The sequence below is a fragment of the Zosterops lateralis genome, assembly GCF_965231275.1.
Source record: "Zosterops lateralis genome assembly, chromosome: 20".
Taxonomy (NCBI): Eukaryota; Metazoa; Chordata; class Aves; order Passeriformes; family Zosteropidae; genus Zosterops; species Zosterops lateralis.
Genome location: NC_139780.1, coordinates 10225650 through 10247331, shown reverse-complemented (window position 1 = coordinate 10247331; position 21682 = coordinate 10225650). Strand labels below are relative to the sequence as shown.

Below are 21682 nucleotides of genomic sequence, written 5' to 3'. Positions count from 1 at the left end.
AAAGCCTTGCACGAGGAACTCAAGATACTCCAGCTGCAGAGGAGAGGAGGATGTGAGCTCCTACTAAAGGTAAAGGACACGGAGCAAGAAGAGAGCTGAGAAAACACAAGAGCATCTCCTGCAGTCTCAGAGTGTGAGAACAGGGAAGGCAAACCCAGCTAAAGCCCTGGTCTGACTCACCAGCAGCTTTGTAGAAAATTAAACAGTGCCACTATTTCCAGACCAAACTCAGAGACTTGAGGCTGCAGAGCAGTGAAGCCCTTGTCCTCCACCACAACCCAGACAAGGTAACTTGACCAAAGCCAAAACCAAAGGTGCAGTTCCACTGACACTGCCAAACCCAGCTCCCACCCAGCCAAGACCCCTCCAGCAAACACCACCTACCTCAGATCAAGAGGGGACAATTCAGGAACAGTTCAGGGCAACATCCACCTGCTCCACACCATGGGAATCCACTGTCACCCCCAGCTGCTCCTCTGGGTTTGGGAACTCTGCATACTCAACACCTTGGTCCTGCTGCAGGTGGTGGAGATTTGCAGGTGGTGGAAATGATAGAACTCTACAGCACCTCACAGCTCCAAGCACCACACCCTGTCCTGCCTGAATGAAAGGATGATTTGAGTAAAATCAACCCCAAATCTATCAGGTTCTCCCTGAATTGAGTGGTGCACAAGAGTGAAGCCAGCTCAGAACCAATCTGGAGCTGCCCAAGTGTAGGTAAGGGCAGAATTTGACTCCTGCCCACCCAGCCACAATTAAAAGACATTTTACTCATCAACCTTCAAATTTATTATGAGAAAACTTGGCTTAACTTCAGGTGCATGTATTTTTCTTTCAACTTTCTTATTTAACAATCTCCTCTCTCCCTAATCACACAAGCAATCCAGCCCTATCTGCTAAAGATGGTGAAGCTGAAAGAAAAAGGCACTCTTATTTTTTGGAAAAAATCACTTTATTCATCATAACCATTTGTACTGTTTCATGCCCAGTTCATACAGGCAGCAATGAGATCTTCTGGTGTCTCTCACCCATGTGCTGTTGGCCTTTTTTCCTACTATTACGAATTTGCCAATAGTCCTTATTAATTCCTACGTGACAGTCAGCCAGGAGAAGGTCATGTATTTCCCCTTCATTCCCAAAGTTGCACTCTCTGCATCATTCTGAGTCATTTTCATCCTCAGGGGTTTCTTTTCTGTTTAAGTTGACATTTGCCTTAAACCTCGTTGCTCTTCCAAATAGTTCTCATAACAAAACCTTGTGGGCTTTGTTGTTATTTTATTTTAATCTAATAAATGTTTCTAACTCCATTCTCTCTGCAAAATCATGGTTCATTTGATACTGGAGCCTTTTTATCATCTTTCAGAAGTGTCTAAAAAAGTATTGCAGTGAAATCAGAGTGTTTGATAATTGCCTGGGAGGAAATAAAACTTCAGGTTTCAAAAGTTACCTTCACTTCAGGAATTAAATACTTCAGGGATGATTATTGCTGCTCTCCTACAATCCTTTGTATGACTCACTACAGCCCAAAGTAGGTGCCCTCAATTCTGCATTTACAAGGCATCATTTTCATCTGCTTACACTCCTTTTTCAGTACTTTTCTTCCTTCTGACGTCTGAAATTGCCACTATTTGAGCACTTTCTGCTCCTGCATTAAACATGCCTGGCCCAGGTCAGGGGTGAGCTGCTCTTTCTCATCCCTTTCCTCGAGGAAGACACATGCAGGGAGCAGAAAGCTATGTTTTGGCTGGGTTTGTGCTCTGCTCACCTGTGCCTTGTGCTCTAGGAGGGGCTGGAAGCAGCAGAGGGAGGAACACGGAGAGGGACAGGTGGGTGCTCACCTGCAGGAGCTGGGGGAGTTGGGAACTCTGCAGGCTTTGGGGGCACTTCGGGTTTCATTTCACACACCATGGTGAACAAGTCACAGCACACTGGGGGCCATCCTGCATCCCTTTTCCCAGTGTCCCAATGCTCTGATGGGAACAAGATGGATGGCAAATGGGAAAAGCAAGCAGTGAAATCCATGAGCTCTAAACAAGCCCAGGCAAGGCAGAGAACCCCAAAGGGCTGGGTCACTGCTGGCAAAGGCTTGCAAGAGCCTGCAAAGGCTTTCATGTTCAGAGAGGTGAGACATCTCCTGCTCCCTCTGTCACATAATCAGCAATGACAACACGCTGCAGGCAAGGAGAAGTTTGGAGACTGCTGGATTCCACTGTGCCTCCTTCCCACAGTGACAATGTTTGTTCCTGAGCTCAGGAGCTCTGACAGAATTCTGTGCCCATGAGCTCTGCCCCAAAGAGACTGTGTGTCATCACACTGAAGAGTTCTCCACAATCCTGCCACTGGCATCAGTGCAGGTGGCAATTCTGACTAACAGTGACCAGGGACAGACCTTGCCCAGTGCCCAGAGCACAGGAGAGGAGGTGGCAGCAACGTGACTTCATTACCTGAGACAGGAGCAGAAGTGCTCCCTTTACAGTGGCAGAAATCCCTCTCCATGGTGCTCCTGGGACATCTCCCCTGCCATGTTTACCGGGCTGGAAACAGCAAGTGAAGGGACTGTGGAGTGTTCCTTAAACAGAAAAGCAACTCCTGCCTGCCCAACTTGTCTCACTTTAATGTTGCACACACATCACATTTCTCTGAAAATCATATTTAACCTTTCTTTATTTTTCTTGCTAAAAATCCATCTTAGGCACACGGCCCATCTTCAGGAGACCACATTCAATTGCAGCAGTACAACAGGACATGCCCAGATTCCATTTCAACTGCACCTATGGAATGAAGGGGAGGAGGCCAAGATCCCCAGGATCCCTCCCACATTTGCCTGATAAATTGAAACACTCCTCAGTTGATTTGGCAGGTCACCGTGACCCCCAGCTGAGGCACTCAAGCAGCTTTTACAGCCAGTGACTGGAAGGGCCTGGCTTATGTTGGAATCTGCTGGTTGCCAGCTTTTCTCTGCTTTTTCTTCTTCTTCTTGACCTTGGCTCCAGCAGAGTCCATCCCACTGGAATATTCAGAGCACAGGAGCTCAGCAAGGCGGTGTTTGCCCTGGGTCTTCTTGAGCAGCTCAGACCTGGGCAGGGGGAAGAGCAGAGGAATTAAGGAATTAAAGAATTAAGAACCCCTTCTCCTGCTGGGTGGGTTCCTGCAATGCCACTGACAGTTGAACATTAGAGAAGGAGCAGCTCCCTTTCCTTGAGGCTTGATTTGAAATTCTGCCTCATGCAGAATTAGGTATTGTTGTGACAGGTTTTCACAAAGGTGGCAAAATATCATGGCATTTTTCAAAGCAAGCCTTTGTTCTGTACAAATGCTCTTGCAGGGGTGGTGGGGAGAAGGAGGGAAGCTTGTGTGCCTGAAGGCTGATGAATGAGGTGACACAGCAGTTTGGAAATAATAATAATAATAATAATAATAATAGTACCATCTAACAGAGCCTGATGACATTGAACAATGGAAACATTTTATAAACGGAGCTTAAATCCAGAGCTTGAAAACACAACCCTCTCCCAGACAAACCAGGGAAAAAAATTAGAGTGTCATGAGTCTAAACTCAACAGATCCAACAGATTTTCTTTTCTTGCAGTGTCCTGCAGCCATCACATGCACCTCACAGTCTCCCTCTCCAGAGACTGGCTTTTGCAAGGGTAGCTGCATTTTGCCAGGCCACCAAACTCCAACATGGGTGTCCCTGCAGCCCTAAACTGCCAGCTATAAATATAAAAACCCACTCAGCATTTTCCCACCACGAGTTCTGCCACTGTCCTGCTCTATAACCTTGGGCAAACCTCACCCTCAGTTATTTAAAATACAATCTCTTGGGTGCAGGACCAGCCATTCCCTACCCCATTCCCATGGTCCTGGGCACAACAGGGTGTCCACAGCTACTGGTGTTGGCGTTTCTCACTCTCCTCCTCATCACCACAGAGTCACAGACTGGTCTGGGTTGGAAGGGACCCTACACATCATCTCATTCCTTTCACTAGACCAGGTCCAACCTGAGCCCCTTCCAGCCTTCAACATCTCCTGGTGCTCCTCTCTGAGCAAGTTCTAGTAAGGACCTGTAACACACCTCAAGTGTGTCCAGAAAAACAGAAACCTGTGTGTCCCTCTGAACACGAGGGAACTGACCAGCAGCCCCACAGCCACGCCAGTGAGCTTTGGTGACAACACAGGGACTCAGCAGTCCTAAAGGTGACACAGCACTGCCTCAAAGCCCCTTCAGGTGTCCAAACCCACGCTGGGCACTGAAGAGAAGGAAGAATTTCTGGCTGCAGCAATGGATCAAGGCCAAACGCACAGGGAAGGCAAAGGGAAGTGAACTCTTGTCTGCCTGGGGTATTGGCTTGCTCCCTTGCCATAGCCTGTGCAGGTGTATCCTCAGCTCAGGCCCCTTCACCAGTGGATAAAGTTCCTGTTTGACACTTTGATTGTTGTCTCCAAGCATTTCCTACAGTAATTCCTGGGTTTCCAAGCAACAGACCAGTTTACTTAACAACAGGAAACTCTCTGCTGCAAAAGGACAAGGAATCCACCAGTAGCTGCCGGGCTGAACTGCAGCTCAGCAGGGAGGTTGTCCAACACTTTATTATCAATCAGGTGAAATTGCTGCCCAATTAGTAAATCAATACTCCCTGCTGAGGTGATCAGCTGCACACAGAAAAGCAGGGATGCAGGGAAAAGGGAGCTTTCTCCCTCTAACCCGGGGCCACAAAAATCAATGGAGTTGTGCTCTGGAACCTGTGCTCATCAGGGCCAGAAGAAAATCAGCTGTCAGGGCCCCGTTTAACCATGAGATGGAAGAGCTACAGGGAACAGCACCAGCACCAGCCTGCAGTGACAGCACAGCAGGAAACTGCACCAGCTCAGGAGCCCTGATTTCTGCTGTAAAGCTGTAAATTCCCCTCTCTGCCCAACTAGTGACAGTCTCTGGGGCTCTGCCAGTGCAGCAAGGTAACCACAGGGCACCTTCCCTCACCAATGTCATGAGACAAAGACCTAAACACTCACCCCCTGGGCATTCTTGGGCAAGGTATTTAATCTCTTTGGCCTCCATGTTCATTCTCCCACCTCCCTGTGTTTTCCCCTGTTGCTGAGGGCTGGTGGGATGTTAATTTAAGGGAGCTGTGTGGTGATACTGAGGCAAAAAGCTTCACAGAAAGGCTGTAAATGTAAAGATGCATTTGCAACACAGACAGAATCCATGTTCCCATCACTGGAAAAACACATGGTTTATCAGCATCTCTTGCTGTGATCTCATGTCTAGGTATACTGAGACAGAGGAAGGAATAAAAGACTCAGGTTTAGAGCTGCCTGTGCACATCTGTAATTAAGCTGCAACCTCACAAAAGCTGGTACCAAGACCCTCAGCAGAGAGACAATAAGGAAAAAGAGGAACTGTCCCCAGATGACTTTGTTATCTCCTGAAAGGCTGGAAAAGACCAGGTCGAAGTTTTCAAGACAAAAAAAAAATAAAATCTGTTATCCTCCAGAAAACTGGAATGATTTTATTCACTGTTTAAACATGAGAAACTTGTGAATCTTGCTAAATACATCACTGAATGATGAAAAGGCAGGAGAGGAACATCTGGAAGAAGTGCCCAATGAAGGAAAGAGTAAAACCCTTCTTTCCTCTGCTTCAGTTCCCTTCTACACCCACTCACAGGGCTATTCCCCGCATGCTGCTCCCCTTCCCCACTCAGGAGCTGATCTTAGGGATGCTGGTGCTGCCGAACCCTCCATTCTGAGGAAATCTGAATGGTTTGGACTGATCTCCTTCTCCTGAGTCTTGTTTGCTGGCTCAGAAGATGCCTCTGCTCATGTTTCCACCTCAGTGGTGAGTGAGCTTGTTCTTGGAGGTGTCTCTCAACCTGGCTGGCATCAGTGCCTGTTCCTCTGTCTTGCAGTGTGAGATGCTGCTGCAATGCAGTGCCCAGGTGTAGTGACCTTTAACCAAACTGCAGCATCTGCAGCAACCAAAGGCTCCCAAACTGCTCCAGCTGAGGACAGAGGAGGAGGAAGTTCTGATGCACAGTCCCAGAAGTCAAAGTGTGTCTTTGGAGGAGCCCTGAGGAGCCCGTCCCATTTATCAGAAAACATTTCCATGTGGATTGCACCATCAATCTGCCTGACAGCATCTCCAACAGCTCCTTGACACTGTGCCAGCAGCAGAGCTGGGTTACCTCTGGGCCAAGGCTGCTGCAACACCTGCTTTTCCTACTTATAGCATTGGATGAACCATCTGCAGCCAACACAACCCTGTTTGGGTTGGTTTTTGCAGAGTGGGGGCAAGAAATCCATCAGCAATCCTACACTGCTCTCGACAGGTCAACAGATGGCCTAGGTCCTCTGCTCCCAGCTGATGCAGATGCTTGAGAAGATCGAGGAAAATTATTACCCAGGCAGAATGAGCACCAAGCCTGTTCCAGAACACTCAGGACAGGGTGGTCTCCACACTGGGATGTGCTGAACAGCAAAGCCCACCTTGCCCTACTGAAGTCAAATGTGTTTCAGCCACACAGAAACCCCTGGCTCACTTTCACTGCCACCCCTTGGTCTTCACCCAGTAGAAAAAGGACAAAAGCAGCACTGGGAGGCTGGAAACCTACCAGGATTCTTGCTTCTGTCAGGCCCTTTCCCAGCCTAGAGGACAGAATATATTTCAATTAGAGGGAGATGATAATTTTTGGTGCACAGCCCCCAGCCCAGAGGTTTTCCAGCTCTGTGTTTACTGTTTACTTGACTAGAGATGGAGCAAAAGCTCTGTGCTGCAGCCACAGTGGAACAGGACAGTAATAAAGGGCTGTATGCTGTAAACAATCAGATGGATTTTACAACTATAAAACTTTAATTTCATAAGATGATTTCTCTTATAACATTATTGACTCACCTGTGTCCCTGAACTGCCTTAATGAAGAGTGATGGTGATGTTTCCTTTCACAGCAGCCATGTCTCTTACTCTCATTTTTGGCTCCATTTGCCCATGGATACATGCTCTTACTTGAGCTCCAGTTTGGCTTTCTAGAGCAGACAGCCCAAACCAAGTGAAATTCCCAGTGGGCACAATTCCAAAGCTGCATTTTGACTAATTAAGTGATATCAGGAAAGCTCTAAATGTGCACATAAAAACTGGCAAGCAAAGTGCTTCTAATGATGAGACAATTGCTGTGCAGTCTTTGTGCTTTGAGTCACAAAGCTGCATTAGTCTTTTCAAAATTGTCAATGCCAAGATGTTCAAAAGTGAAACCAAAGATGTGAGGTGGGAGAGAAGGTAAAAGGCTGCAAGTGCTGCCCTGACCATGTGGAGGACACACGGCCACAAGGTCTGTTTGCCATGAGTTATCTGATTCTACCTGACCATGCTGAAGAAAGAATTAACACAATGCTCTTGCAGCCAAAGCCTTCAGGCCATGTCCATCTCCACACCAGAGCAATGGCACTGTGCTAATGATGCCCAGCAGCTCTCAAACACCTCTTCCTGATCCCATTTTACTTGAGGGTGGGACTTAAATTCTGAAGCATAAGGGGTTTTTCACCTTTGTTTTCATATCACTTTTTGCATATGCTGTAGCAACTCTTGGTACTCATAAGTAAATTCAACCTTTCTGAGCATTTCTTGCATCAGAGATTCCTGCAGCAGGGAGTTCCACAGAATCAGCTGAACTAAAGAGTCATCTTCCTTTGTAATGGCCTGAACTCACAAAAAAGCCAAATTAAGCTGCAACTCCTCACTGCAGTGAAAGCTTCTGGGGGCACACACTCTCCTTTCTGATCTCAAGGGAAAGCAGACCTTCAGTTGCCACAGATTCCCATGAAAGCCCACTGATCCAGAAGGCACAGGGATGCACGGTGCAATGGCAGTGGGTCTTTGGCATTTGCATTGTGAAGGAGTCAAAAGACAAGTCTATCTGGCCTGTCAGCCACTTCCTCAGCGTGCTGCGACTCCACAGTGAACCAGGGACAGCTAATCCCTCAATGGAAGTGGGATCAGCTTCCTTGCCTCTACCCTGCAGTCAAAGCATGAGCCCAGACACTGACTGAGCTGATGTACTGTAATTCAATATGCAGTATCTGGTTTGTGTGCTCATCTCTCACCTAAACACAGCACTACAACTTTCGAAAAACATCGCCAGCAATTATTTCTCCGTCTTCAGATGGGGTTTTTGCAAGATCCACTACGACTAAAGGGACAGCTGGTTTGCACAAAGACCTCTGAAAAAACACATGGAAGTTTCCATGGGTATTGAGGAGAGGGCTGCTCCCATGTTTCAGCACTGAAACATCACACACCTGGCTGCTCCCTCTCACTGTCTCACCTTCCCCCCAGCAGGCTCTCCAAGGAGGTGCAAAGCACAAAAGGAGACTTCAAAAGAAATGAAAAGTTTTCTTTGTCCTCTTAAGGAAACATTTAATGATTGCCTTTACCCCACTTTCAACCCGGAGTGCCTGCTCTTTATTCTCTAGGCAGGTGCTGAGAGATGAGGCTTTAGTGAGCAGCCTGATTAAAAACCAGTATCGGATGTTGGGAGACAATGTGTAATATGACAACCAACACTCACAGCATCATGTGAGAAATATAATTAAAAAGATTGCTTTGTGACTGTGCTGTTAGAATTTCAAGCCTCGTATTTTACAATTAGAAACCATTTGTCTTCTAAATGGCAGGCTAAGTTTTGCTTTCTGCTTTGTCAGTGTGAAATCAAAAGCAATTCTCTAAGTTAATAGCATTATCTTGGATTTATGCAAGTGCAGACTGAATTTGAATTGATATTCACTTTCTCTAAACTATCCTATAAATACTAATAAACCCTCTCTCTCTATTTATTTATTTATTTTAGCACACAGAAAGAAAACTGATTAGAACCAAGTTTCACAGGCAGGAACATTTGTTGCACATCACAACTTTGGCTATTTTTTGCAGATGCTCCCGGATTTGAAATCTGGGTCTTGAGCCGTGACGGAGCTGTGCAAAGTCTGCCCACTTTCCTTGAGCTGCAGTTCTGTGATCCACGTGCAAATGAGCTCTCAAATCACTCTCAGACCATTTGTTCCAACACCTCCACATCCCCCAGCCCACACGTCCTGCGTGTAAATACCTACTGTATCTCGAGCTTGTCTGTGCTATAATGGGATGAAGACTCAGGGAGGAGGAACCCCCCCGTCTAAAAGAGGTTTGTAACAAGGGAAAAAGTAGCTCTAACAGAGTAGCAACATCACAGGAACAGAGAGAGGCATTGTTACAGGCCAAGTAATCCTGTGACACGCTACTGTCAGTCATAGCTTGACACCCTGCTGGGCCAGCAAGACATCAAAGCCCACCCCATACCATCTTACATGCTCTTTATCAGCTAATCAGGCTATTCTTCCTGAAATAAAGCTCCCTTAAATCCCCTGCTCACAGGGGCATTCCCATCCTGTTGCCCATCTGCTGAGGAGGGTCAGCTGGAGCAGGAGGCAGAGCAGTGGCCTGTCCCTGGTGGCTGCTAAAAGCAGGACAATGCAGGTTCCAACTTTTTATTTTAAAATCCTTTCCCTTTGCATTTTTTTCTTTTCACAGGATAGGTGCATGTGCAAGAGAAGAGCCCAGCCCTGGAACAATTATGTGGATTAGTGCATGGCTAAGGTTTGCTAATGGAGTTTGTAGCAACAATTACATGGAAAGAGTCACAATTGGTGCTGATAAAGAAAAAAGATTTTCCTCCTTTGAATTATTGCAATGATTTCACTGGCAAGGCAGAGGTTTGGATCCTGCCACTGCACTAGGGAAGAGAGTGTGTCTTTAGCATTGTGATCTCAAAAGAGAGGATTATCTGTCCTGTGGAGCCAACTCAGAACAGCCAGGATCAGATGCACTGAGCACCTTCAGCTCCCTTGCAAGCACAGAAGAGGGTTCAGGGCTCCTCCAGCAGCATCCAGGGAATCTCCAACTCCTTACACAGGAGTGCCCAGAACAGCCCTGAGCACACACTAGGAGGGACAGAACTGCAACTCTGGGCTTGCTGCAGACTGTTCCCAGGAGAGATCCCACAGGATTTTGCAGAAATGCTTTTGCCAGAACTACTCACACCTCCAGATTTGCAACCATTTCTACCAATAGATCTGCTTTTGATTTCCACTTGATTCCTGGAGCAGGCCCAACCACCTTGAGGAGCAAAGCCCAGCACAGTGTGTCACCCCATGTTCCTTGGCTCAGGAACATCAGACTGACCTACCTTTTTGGTCTTGGTTTGGTTTTCCTCTTGGAGCCTGCAGCTGGAAGAGCAGTCAGGTTCTGGGGGGCATCTCTCAGCCCAAAGCTCTTGGCCACATGACCCAGGTGGAGAGATTTGATGTGGAAGATGTGCTTGAGGTTCCTGGGATAGGTGGTATAGGCACAAAGGAAAGACTGCAGTGCTGATGGGAAGGAAAAAAAAAAAAACCAGTGAATTCTGTTTGTTGCTGCACTTTTATATATATATATATATATATATATATATATATATATATACACACATGAAGATTCAGCTGTTCCAGCTGAAAGGTCTGGTCCTTTGGGACACCTTCTGCTCAGCAGCTGGCAGAGAAGGTTGGCATGTTAGCAACCTGTGAAGGTTGCACAGTACTGGTACAATCCCAGAAGGGGAAGGCAAGTACTGGGGAAGTGTTAGGAACTGAAACAAAGCTCCATTGAATTGCACTGGTTTTGCCTCCTGCAAGGCTGCCCCTTTGGCCACAAAAGGTGAGTTTGTAGCACATCTCTCAAGAGTCATTGACACTGAGTGGCAGCAGATGAGAGGAGAGTGGGAACAGAGATGCAGAGATGAAGAAAGAGAAGCATGGAGATGGCACAGGAAGACTCCTCTGATATTAGAGTCCCAGTAGTCCATTCATTTTTCACCAGTTACCAGCTAGTCCCTTATAAATATCTGAGAGCCGGATGGATTTCCTGACTCATCAGCACACTGAGAACAGAGCTCACCTTCTCAAAAGGGAAAAATAATAGAACTGTGTGCAAATTTCCCTTCCCATCTTTATATTCCTATAATGCCCTTCCCTGAGGGCTCATTGCTCTAAAGACAATCATCCACTAATATGAGCACTACCTCTGCTCCTCCCCGTCCCTGGAACGTTAACTACACCCGGGCTGGCCCCTGCTCTGGGAATACAGGGACTTCCAGGAAGGAAACTCTGTAGCTCAGAAAATGCCTCCTCTCAATCCCCTGCTGCTCCTCTGCTTGCTAAACCTCCTGTGTCCCCCTAGCCCTCACTCCAAACCACCTCCTGCATCTTCCTCTCCCTCTGAGTCCCGACAGCAGTGAGCTCTAAACTCTCACCTCTCCTGCCCTTGCCTGTTGAGCCACCGGACCAGCAAGTTTGCCCACAGCTTATGTCTAATCTCTTGGCAGCAGCCGGAGATTGGAGTTTATGAACAGTAATAAAAATGTCATTTTAGCAGATCAGCTCCTGGAAGGACCCAGGGAATCCATCAAAGCTCTGTTTACTGAGCAAAGCGAACTCCTTTTCCCAATCGATGAGAAGAAAAGATTGAGTTTTTTGCACCTTCTTCCCAATTTCACAATGCTGCTCTTTTAGAGGCTTCTGAGCACCCAGAGACCTGTGTTTTTCCAAAAAAGAGAATGCTAAATTCCAAATACTGTCTCAGTGTCTCGTCTGAAGGCCATCCTTCTGAGGGCTTATAAACCAGCTCAAATGCTCTCAAAAACCCTGTTCTGCTGCCTTTTTTTTTTTTTTTTTTTAATAAAGTTATTGGTCAAATTCATCTATGAGAAGGTGTAACTCTTCAAAGGGAACAACAGGAACTTGCTCCCTCTTTGAATTCAGTCCCATTGGAGCAAATACAGCTGTCTGCCTCATAGCATTTGAAATGGCTGATACTAAAGATCTTGTTATTATGAAGGCTGAGCTCACCTCCTACAGTCATGCAGAGAGGAAAAGCTGCTGGTACCAACTCCCCAGGTCAGAGATAGAGAATCAAACTGTCAAAGGCTCCCCTCTTCCCAAAGTCCTGACAGACATCTGCCAGATCCAGCTTTGAGTCAGTGCACACAAAACCAGAGACAGTTGCAAGGCACTAACCCAGAGCTGAACTGAGAGTCTTGGCTGGACCTGCAGGTCACAATCCCAGCCCCGGAACTCTGAGCAGCTCAGAGCTGAGATGATCATTACAGCACACATGAGATTGAAATGAAGACCTCAGTGGATGAGATTCTTTTTAAAATCTTTACTATCAGGTCTTTAGACCTCTCACTGTTGCCAGAGCCATGTTTTCTGGCTTTTATGTGCAATTAGAGTGGCCAGATACTGAAAGCTTTATTGTTTTTTTTTTTTCAAACTTGAAATTCTTTTATGATTTTGTGATCAAAGAGACAGAGCTTTAGGAAAACAACACACAAAGACTGGTAACAGTGCTGGTCAGGTCATAATTCATGTACAGGGTTCCTCCTTTATCTTGGTGCCACAGGAACAAACTGCCTGAGCTGTTGAGAGTTTTTGCCACACTGATACAAGTCTGAGGTAACATGTACTGGCTTGGAGTGGGATTTGGACTCATGCTCATGAAAGACAGAGGATTTAGACTGGTCCTTTGCACCTCTGCATGCCCACTTTTCTCCAGGAAATGTAAGTGTGGAAAGTCAAAGGAAGAAAATCCAGCATGTTCTAGGTATGATGGGGGTTAGATGGGTTGGTATGTTGTTATTTTAACAGGGGATGAGAAGGTAATGAGATATGAAAGGGAGACAGGTGACATAACCTGTTCACCAGGCTCTCAGCTGGCAGCCAGCTCCCAGCACTGGCTCCAGGGCATGGCCTCAGCAGGGCTGGAAAAACTGGGAGGCACTTTGCCAGAGCAGGTGGGAAGGATGTACCAAAACCACCATGGATTTGAGCCTTGTGCCACAGCCCTGGGCTCCTGAGACTCTGCTGCCTCTCTCCACACATGGGTGCTGAGGAAAGAGAGGAGGAGGCAAAATGCTCAACTGCTAGGAAATGAGGAGGAGGAGGAAAGCAGGATTTGCTTTCTTACCCTCTCTGTAACTCAGAGGCACAGACGGTCAGCCTCCAGAGCTCTTTCTGGCCCCACAGCTCCGAAATGAAGCACCTACCACCATGCCAAGCCTTGGGATGAGCACCCTCCACTTCCCAAAAGAGGCTCCACTCTTGATAAAGCTCATCCTTCAGGTAGCAGGGCCCAACCAGACTCCTCCTCCCACCCACCTCACTGCTGATCAGTCAATCAAGTTTGAAGGGCAGCACCTTCCCTGAACCATTTGATTTGAGTGTGAAAAACACGGGACCCAGAGCCAGAAGGGGAGAGCGGGCAGGGAGCCACTCGCCTTTTGAAAGCAGGCTGCAGTGCAAACACTGCTTATTAACATTGACTGGGTCAGAAAATGGGGAAAAACAGAAAAAGAGAGAAACAAATGCATCTCTGGCACAGTTTCCAGTTGATTGTCTGCCATGAAAGCAAAAGCCAGCTGCCATGTTAATTATTCATGATGCCTGGCTCAGAGGGGAGGAAGAGGGGCTTATGGAAGCCACTCAGCAGTGGAAAATTTGCATATGTAGATAGCAGAGTTGGAAAAAGAGGTGGAGTGCTCCTCTACAAGATAAATGGGATGCACAACATTTCAGCATTTCCTGATGTATTTTCTGTGGCTAAAGAAGTTACTAACAACTGAAGTCAGCAACAAGTGTGTGTGGGTTGGGTGTGTGCACAGTGACACTGGGTAGAGAGGAACCACAGAGGTTTTTTAGGTGTGACCAGAGTTACTCACTGGTTGTTCCTGTCACAGACATTTCAGGCTGGAAGTTTGCATGGGGTACAAGAAATCCCAAGGGAGCAGCAGGAAGCTCATCCATGCAGAATGAAGGAATATGATCATGATTTAGTCACAGGCTTTGAGGTTGTGGATTAAAAGAGCAGTGACAAAATTACACCTGAAAATGGGTGCAAGCTGCTTGTGTAGCAAGTCCAACACTTTCACTTCAGGAGGAAGGTGTTTGAAAACCCCAAGGAACTGAAATCAGCACTGCAACTGCTGGAGGTGGGGTGAGATTTCAGCCCAGGGATGTGCAGTGCTGGGGGAGAGCAAAGAGAGAAACAGTAGAATTTCAAATACTTTGCCCCTCAGTACAGCCACACATAATCAAAAGCATGTAGAATGATTTGGGGTAAGCAGGTAGTCACAGGAGATACTCTGTGTCATCACTGCTGTGTCATCACCTACGACGGGAGTACAGCATTCAGAAAAAAACAGCACCTCTGACCTCCTGAACAATCACTTCTCAAGATTCCAAACAATTTTCATGCTGAACTTAAACTTTCATCTTGAGAACAGCCTCCCCTTCTCCAGACATTGTATAACCCCAAGAGCAATTTCTCCATATGGTTTTGGACCCCTTGGAAGGTGATTTCAGAAGGTGAGCACACGAGGCACACCTGTCCCACACCTGTATGCAGGTGCACAGAATGGTAAACAGCAATGATGCAGACCATTAAAATTCATCGCACCAGCACCCCCCTCAACTGGAAATGCTGCAGAACTGAAATAACTTCTACACAAGCTTAGAGAGCAGGACTTGACTCAGAGCAATGAGGTAAAAAAGAAAACAGTCAGGAAGGGAGATGTAGGAAGAGGAAACTCAAAAAAAGGGGAAAGGCTCCAGTCCTAAATACTGTGAGCAAGAATGGCTTGGTCTCTTTCATAAAGGGTTTGTATCTTGTGGACTTGTCTCAGTAACTCATAGTCAAACTCCAAATAATTGCTCAGGAGCTCTGGGGCCTGACTTCCCACAGTGCCTACCCTGCACCACCTTTCTGGCTCCTCTCAGGAGACAATCTGGTGTTTCTTTTCCTACCACATCCCCAGCAAGATTTTAATCTTTCTCCCAGATCTGTTTTCCTCTCGATGTTCCAAACTGAGAGGAAGAAGGGCAGAGTCTCTTACAGTGCTCAGTGACAACTGCTGTGCATCCTGCCTAGGAAAAAAGGCAGATCAAACCCCAGACTTGTACACTGATCAAGTCCATCCCAGTTTTTATCCATCCTGCCTTTTTGTGTTGTTGCCCCTCTCTCTTTTATCTCCCATTCCACACAACCAGCTCTACTCCAAGATCCTTTCCTGGTCAGGGTTGCGTCCTGTCTTTCAGGCTGCAAATTCATCCCTGGTGTGAACTGGAGGCATCTGATGGGAATTGCAGAAGGATGTGATGGAGGAATCACCCAGCCCCTTCCCAGCATAACCCACACAACCCACTCGCTGCTGTGATTGGGTCAAAGCCCTCAGATGTGAATCCCACTGAAAACCAAGACTAAATCTCATTTGCACCTAATATGGGAATGCCAGAAATTAACATTTAATATCACCACAAAGCCTTCTGGGCCTGCCTCAGAGCCCAATGGCCCCAAAATGTTTCTTCCAGGCCTTTTCTCCCTGATGCTGTGCCCCAGAAGAAAACCTTGGCAGCTCCTCTGAGCCCTTGTGGGATAAATGGAAGGAAACTCACTGACCTTTCTTTGCCCACCGGACGTTCCCCTCGCTGGAGTGGACAAGATTTTCAAATTTTGTTTGCAGGACCGTGGCCCTCTCCCGGACTTCCTGAGGGTTCTTGCCACAGGATTTCTACCAGGGAGGTGGAAGGATTAGAGGAAAGAGAGAATTTGAGTCAGGAATAATGAAGCAGTTTACAATAGATTTAATAACAGTAAAATCACACAGCAACTACCCAGGGGCCAACAAAGGTAATCCTCTCAATATTACTAGAGGAAAAAAAAAAAATCCAGATAAAGATGTTAAAGTCAGAGCAGCCAGTGAGCGCTGTGTGGTGGGGAGAACAAATCAGTTTTAATTTTGTGTTTTCTAACATCTATCACGTATCTTTTCCCCTTGCTTTTCTTTTCCCTTCCTTTTTTTTTCTTTTTTTTTTTGCTTCCAGGTAAAACAGGCCAGATCCCACTGCTTGTTTCCATTAGAATTACTTGGAGTGACTGCTCCCAGACCCTACACTAACAGTTTCAGAGTGATGCTGCAAGTTCCCCTGTGCACTTCCCCAGAACACCCAGGGCAGGAGATCAAAAGATCCACAATGAGCCCCAAGCTCCAGAGAAGAGACCAAATTCAGCACCTGTGAACAAAGGCAACTAAATTAACTTCTCATGAATTCCAGCATGGATTTCTACATTAAGTTTCCTCACTGTCAACACATCATATTTGACTGTAACTGCCATCACTTGGCTCCTCTAGAGCAGGACAAGCCCCTTGCACCAAAGGCATGACAGAATAAACTTCCTCAAGCCAGAAGGGCAATTTTGCACGTTTTCCAGCTTTCCTGGGATCAGACTGTGGGATGCAGCTCAGGAAATGGAAAACAAGCATTGCTGGGAGCAAGCTGTTACTGGGAGGAGAAGAGAGGCTCTGTCCCTCTCCAAGGGATCCAGGCAGAGTAAGGAAATGTGGACCAGAAAAGAAGTGAAAATTTTGATGGAAAGCTGACAGCAAAGAGCAAAGCCAAGCATCCATGGATGTGCACCTCTCCCAGAAAAGGGCCACAGTGTGACTCAGACAGGAACCAGCATCCAACGGTGAGAGTGCCAGATCGAAGGCAGCAACTTGATACTGGTCAGACCCCTCATGTGAGCAGGGCTGACTGAATACCAACATGCAGCTCCTGGGATTCTGCAGGAGGCCTGTGCCAAGGCAGCAATCCTGTTCTTCTCTGGCAGATCTGCATGCTAATGCTGCAAACCCCTTTCCCCTGCCCTGCTGCCAGTGCAGAGGAGCCACATCCCAAAGACACCACAAACAAACTCCAGGTTCTGTGGGGGCTGCCAGCAGCTGACACAAAATGCTCTCCTGTCCCAGATGTGCCACTTTGTACCCAATAGCAAATATGCCCAGAGACAGAACTCCAATGTAGTTTAAATGCCCTGCACTGTGGCCCCTCTGGAACTCAGCATCCCACAGCTTCCAGCCACTGAGTAATTCCTCAACAAAGCAAACACACCTGGGGCTGGAGCTCCTGCTCTCTCACTGCCTGGACTGACTGTCCACCTGCATCTCCAAAGACAGCCTGGCTATTTTAACACGTGAACTCAACCAGATTTCTGGTCTCTGCTGTCTCCCAATCCCCTCAAGAAAGGCTCATGACCCATCACAGCATCATTTAGATCAAAAAAGACTTCCAAGATCACAGACTGATCATCACTTTGTCAACCAAACCATGGCACTGAGTGCCACGTCCAGTGTTTCCTGACCACCTCCAGGGATGGGGACTCCATCACCTTCCTGGGCAGCCCATTCCAACACTTGACCACCCTTGCAGTGAAGAACCTCTTCCTGATGTTCCACCTGAACCTTTCCTGGCACAGCTTGAGGCTGTGTCCTCTCCTCCTGTCCTTGTTCCCTGGGAGCAGATCCTGACCCCCATCTGGCTGGACCCTCCTGTCTGTGAGTTGTCTTCCCTGAACCTCCTTTTCTCCAGGCTCAGCCACCCCAGTTCTCTCAGCTGCTCCTCACTTAATTTGCTCTCTGGATTTACTCTTTGCTGCCCTTTTCTGGACACTCCTTTCACTGACACTTCAGGTGTGCCCTGAAGCTGAGAATGTCCCCAGCCCAGGGGCCTCTGCGGAGGTTCAGTGACCCCCAAGAGGAGCTGAAGAGGCCACTCCTGGTTGTCACTACCAAGTTTCCACCGACGTGAAACACAAAACTTTCTGGCCCCGCCTGCTCCTCCCGGCCCCCAGCACTTTCCTTTTGTTAAGCCTCCTGGCAGCACCAAGTGTCACCTTCCCAGCGCTTTTTAATATGAATGTGAAATTAGTGAGGTTTGCCCTTTCCCCTGGCGGACAGAATCCTCTGTTATTAAAAAGTAAAGCACTTTAATAATGAAAACTTTTTCTCTTTTTCCTGTGTTTTAACTGTTTAAAATTAATGAGAAGGGCATAACGGTTGTCAAAGCGATATTGAAAGCTGGGTAGCCAGGACCGAATAAGCACGAAAATCCCTCCAGAGTGTTAAATAAACAGTGCTTCAGCCCCCTCTGAATCCCTGTGTTGGTTATTGTATACATTCTGTAACAGCACTCAGAATAGATCTGAGCACCGGGGAGGCAGAAAGGTTTCAGAATTCCAATAAAGGCCTCAAATTAAAGACAGCCTGGTGCGAATTCCAGGAGAAAATTAAAGAGACCTCAAGCTTAAGTGACAGGTGACTTGCTTCTGTGTCACAACTGTCAGGGGATTTAGTGATAATATGGCAATATATTACAAAGGACTTTTCTTATTCCCCCCTTTAGGTTTCAAAATGCGGCATCTCTTCTTCCTGGTGCTGGGGGAAAATAATAATAAAAAAAAAAGTAAGACAAAAATGAGGGATAAAAAAACTAGGTGCACAATTTTCAAAGTGTGAGGTCAATGCAAGAGATATAAATTAAAAAAAAGCAAATGGCAGGAAACATAATGTCCTCGGAAAACAGCTTCTCCCTTCCTATCTCCACCTTGTCTTTTATCCTCTTCAGACCCTTGAGACAGATCTCATTTTAAAATTGCACCCTAATGGGCATGAAAAAAAGCCCTGTGTTTGATTCTTGTCTTCCAGGGAGGTTCATCTAAAAAACAAAACAAAAAAAAAATCCCCACTCCAATACTAATAAAAAAATTTTCTAAATTTAAAACTGACTCAGAGGCAAACTGTGAAAATAAAACTCGCCCATGACTGAGTGTCTGGACAGATCAAATAAATCAGTGCTTCTGGAAGGGCATGGAAGCCATTCCATGCTTTACTCACACAGGCAAGCTTTAATCCTGGTTTGGATGAGCGGGACAATTAATTTGAGACCTTACACATTTTTTCCAAGACCCCAAAGATAAAAGCCTACCCCAGAGGTTTGCTTGATCTGCTCCCCATCTAAATTTGTTCCCCCTGTTAAATAAGCAGCACTGTTCCATCATGGAGAAACAGTGGGATAGGAGAACCTTTTCTGCCTTGTGATTCTTTAAAATCCTGTTCTGGCAGATCCCAAGCCACTGGCATAATGACTGTGGGCAGTAACAATATTTATAAGCTAAAAGAAGAAATGCAAGAGAAAAAAGTCAGGGTGCCGTGTTATTTAAGACATCAGGGGAACTCCCAAAAATGCCAACTCCACGAGGAAAGGATACATGGATTTCTGTCAGAAGAAGGAAACTTCCAGTGATAAAGATGGCAGGTTTTAGGTTTGAGAGGTTGGGATAAGTACTGAAAACTTCTGATTTCATTAAGAGAACATGATTAAAAAAAAAAAAAATTGAAACACAGTAAGACTAGACTGAGGTAGAAAAGTTCATTCTTAAAACAGGAAAAAAAAAAAAAAGAAAGATGGGGAAAACCCACCAAAAAGCCTGTCTGTAACATCTCCTGCTTCCATTATACTTCAAAACAAAATGAAGGATTTTGTTTTAATAACAACTTTTTACTAACCTCCACACACCTTCTCTAGAACTCACCAAGTCTCCCTTGCCCCCCTCCATAAAAGTTGAAAGATCAAATTTATTCTCTTTGTAGGCAGGTGAACATTCACACGCCCAGACATAGCCACATATATATTTCATATACCTAAATATAAAATATACATTTTACAGGCACTTCAGCTTGCTCCCTGGCTGCACACAGAAGCCAAAAAAATACATGTTCCAACGTGGTACTTATAATGGACTTGAGTTGAGGCAATGAGAACTGAAGAGCATCATAATGAGGTTGCCGTGTGCAGGACTATAATATATACATAAGTCAGAGCATGGAGAGCTGAGAGCAGAGCTCAACCTCCCTCCAATGGCAACATCCTAGTGAGATCAGCTTCAGCTCCTCCTGACACCTCCTCAACCCCTCTCTGTCCCACTGCACTCCCAGCTTATTGTACTGTCCATGTGGCAAATTTGGGGAATTTAATAGAGATTAACCCTCCTGAAAACTTGGGAAATGCCCCTGCAGCTTCTGGGCTGACCACTCAGGGCCTCCATGGCAATATAAAATATGGAGCTAACAAAACACAACTATAAAACATGGAGCTAACAAAACACAACATGTCCTTGATTGTATTCATATATTTTTCAAGTAATTCCTGAAGAAGTATGTTTCATATTGACAGAACTGCTGTAATTCCATCCCCATTAAATGATACAGAATTTTTCCCAGGAAGAGAAACTCTGTTCTTAAATCCCAACCCTTTCAGATTGAAAGAATAAAAACTGGTTACTCTGTAATTCTAAGTTCCTGCAAGAGATTAAAACCATCCCACAACCACAGCGGATGGATCTCAGCTCCAGTGAGGTCAACAGCAAAATCCCACTTGCTTTGATGTCAGAGGGAAAAGAGGAATTTAATCCCACTTTTGAAAGCAAAAGGAACCAAATCCTTCTGTGCAAGTTCCTGCATGGCAGGGCCTGCCCGGCAGCACTGCCCAAACCAGCTACTGCTCCTTTCAAAGAGGGGCTGGGTTTAGAGCTTTTTGGAAAGGAAGAAAGCCAAAAGAAATCTATTTTAAAAATTCTGTGCTTAAATGTGTAGAGCATTTGATAATTTGGAAGCATGGCAGAAATAGCAAACTGATCAGTTTTGGTACCAAACAGGCTTGGTTAGGTTTTTGTTGCTAAAAAGGCATTTTCTCTTGTCACTTTTCAAAACTTAAATTGTAATTTCCTGGAACATAACATGTTCTCTTTTTTGCCCACTTCCCAGAAATAAAATTTGTTCCCACATCTGGAACAGCAAATATTCTGTCCCATGTCAGTAACAAATTTAAAGCACAATTTCTGCATAAATGGAATTGTGCAAAAAGTCTTCAAAGGAAATCTGAAGTTACTCCCCCTATAAGCACATTTGGAACAAAAGTATTTATACATGGAATTATTTAAAATAATTTCTGCACTGACAAAGCACAACTGAACTTTGTTACGAGGCGATATCCTAGGCAGGATCCAGACATTTAAAACACAAGCATTACAGGCTGATTTCAGCCAAAAACATTGGTGGGAGAGAGCTTTAAATAGAGCTGCATCTCAGCTGAGCTCAGCTTTGGCTGTGTGTGAGGTGCAGGAACACTGAACATCTTTCACAGGCCGTGTTTACCAGGAACACCACGGCTCCCACCAGAACAAGGCGCCTCAGACACGGGGTAACAAAAGCACGGGCAGGCAAAACAGCAACAAGAGGGGAAAAAAAAAAAAAAGAGCGTGTGCTGCATCATGCTTGACACATTCTTGACTTCCATTCAAAATGCAGGTTCTTGCAGGATTTAATTTGCCAGAGTGCAGCAACGCCTGAGACATCAACTGCAAATGAGTAAATTCTGTGAATTAGCAACTTGAAGGCAGACCCAAAGCTTGCCTGAGTCAATAAAAAGCTGCCTGTCAACCCAGGGAGCTTTGTTTTAGGCTCCAAGTAAATACAGATGATAAAAACCCTGACGTAATGCATCAACAAATGCATTTTCCTTGTTTCTTCACAGAAGTTTAGAGCCATTTGTCATCTCCAACAATATTTTAGGGCAGAAAACACAGGAAAAACAGAAACATGGAGCTTTTCAATCCTTTTTCTTTTTCCTGTCTATTACAAAGATATTTGCTGAGGAGTTAGCAAGCAACTGCTTTCTGGGAACAACAAAAGAGTGAAAAACTGTAATATAAGGTAGTTCTATAATTATT

At 45.9% G+C, this 21682-nt stretch overlaps 1 protein-coding gene across 1 annotated transcript in view; it reads right to left on the bottom strand.

The window, feature by feature from the left end:
* Nucleotides 1-977: 977 nt before the first annotated feature.
* Nucleotides 978-21682, bottom strand: part of DDX31 (DEAD-box helicase 31) — a 45173-nt gene continuing 24468 nt past the window's right edge. The window contains exons 18-20 of the mRNA XM_083876181.1: nucleotides 15515-15626; nucleotides 10215-10395; nucleotides 978-3076 (exon numbers count right to left, since the gene is read on the bottom strand). Coding sequence (XP_083732307.1) covers nucleotides 2926-3076; nucleotides 10215-10395; nucleotides 15515-15626 — 444 coding nt within the window. The 3' untranslated portion in view covers nucleotides 978-2925. The remainder of the gene's footprint in view (nucleotides 3077-10214; nucleotides 10396-15514; nucleotides 15627-21682) is intronic.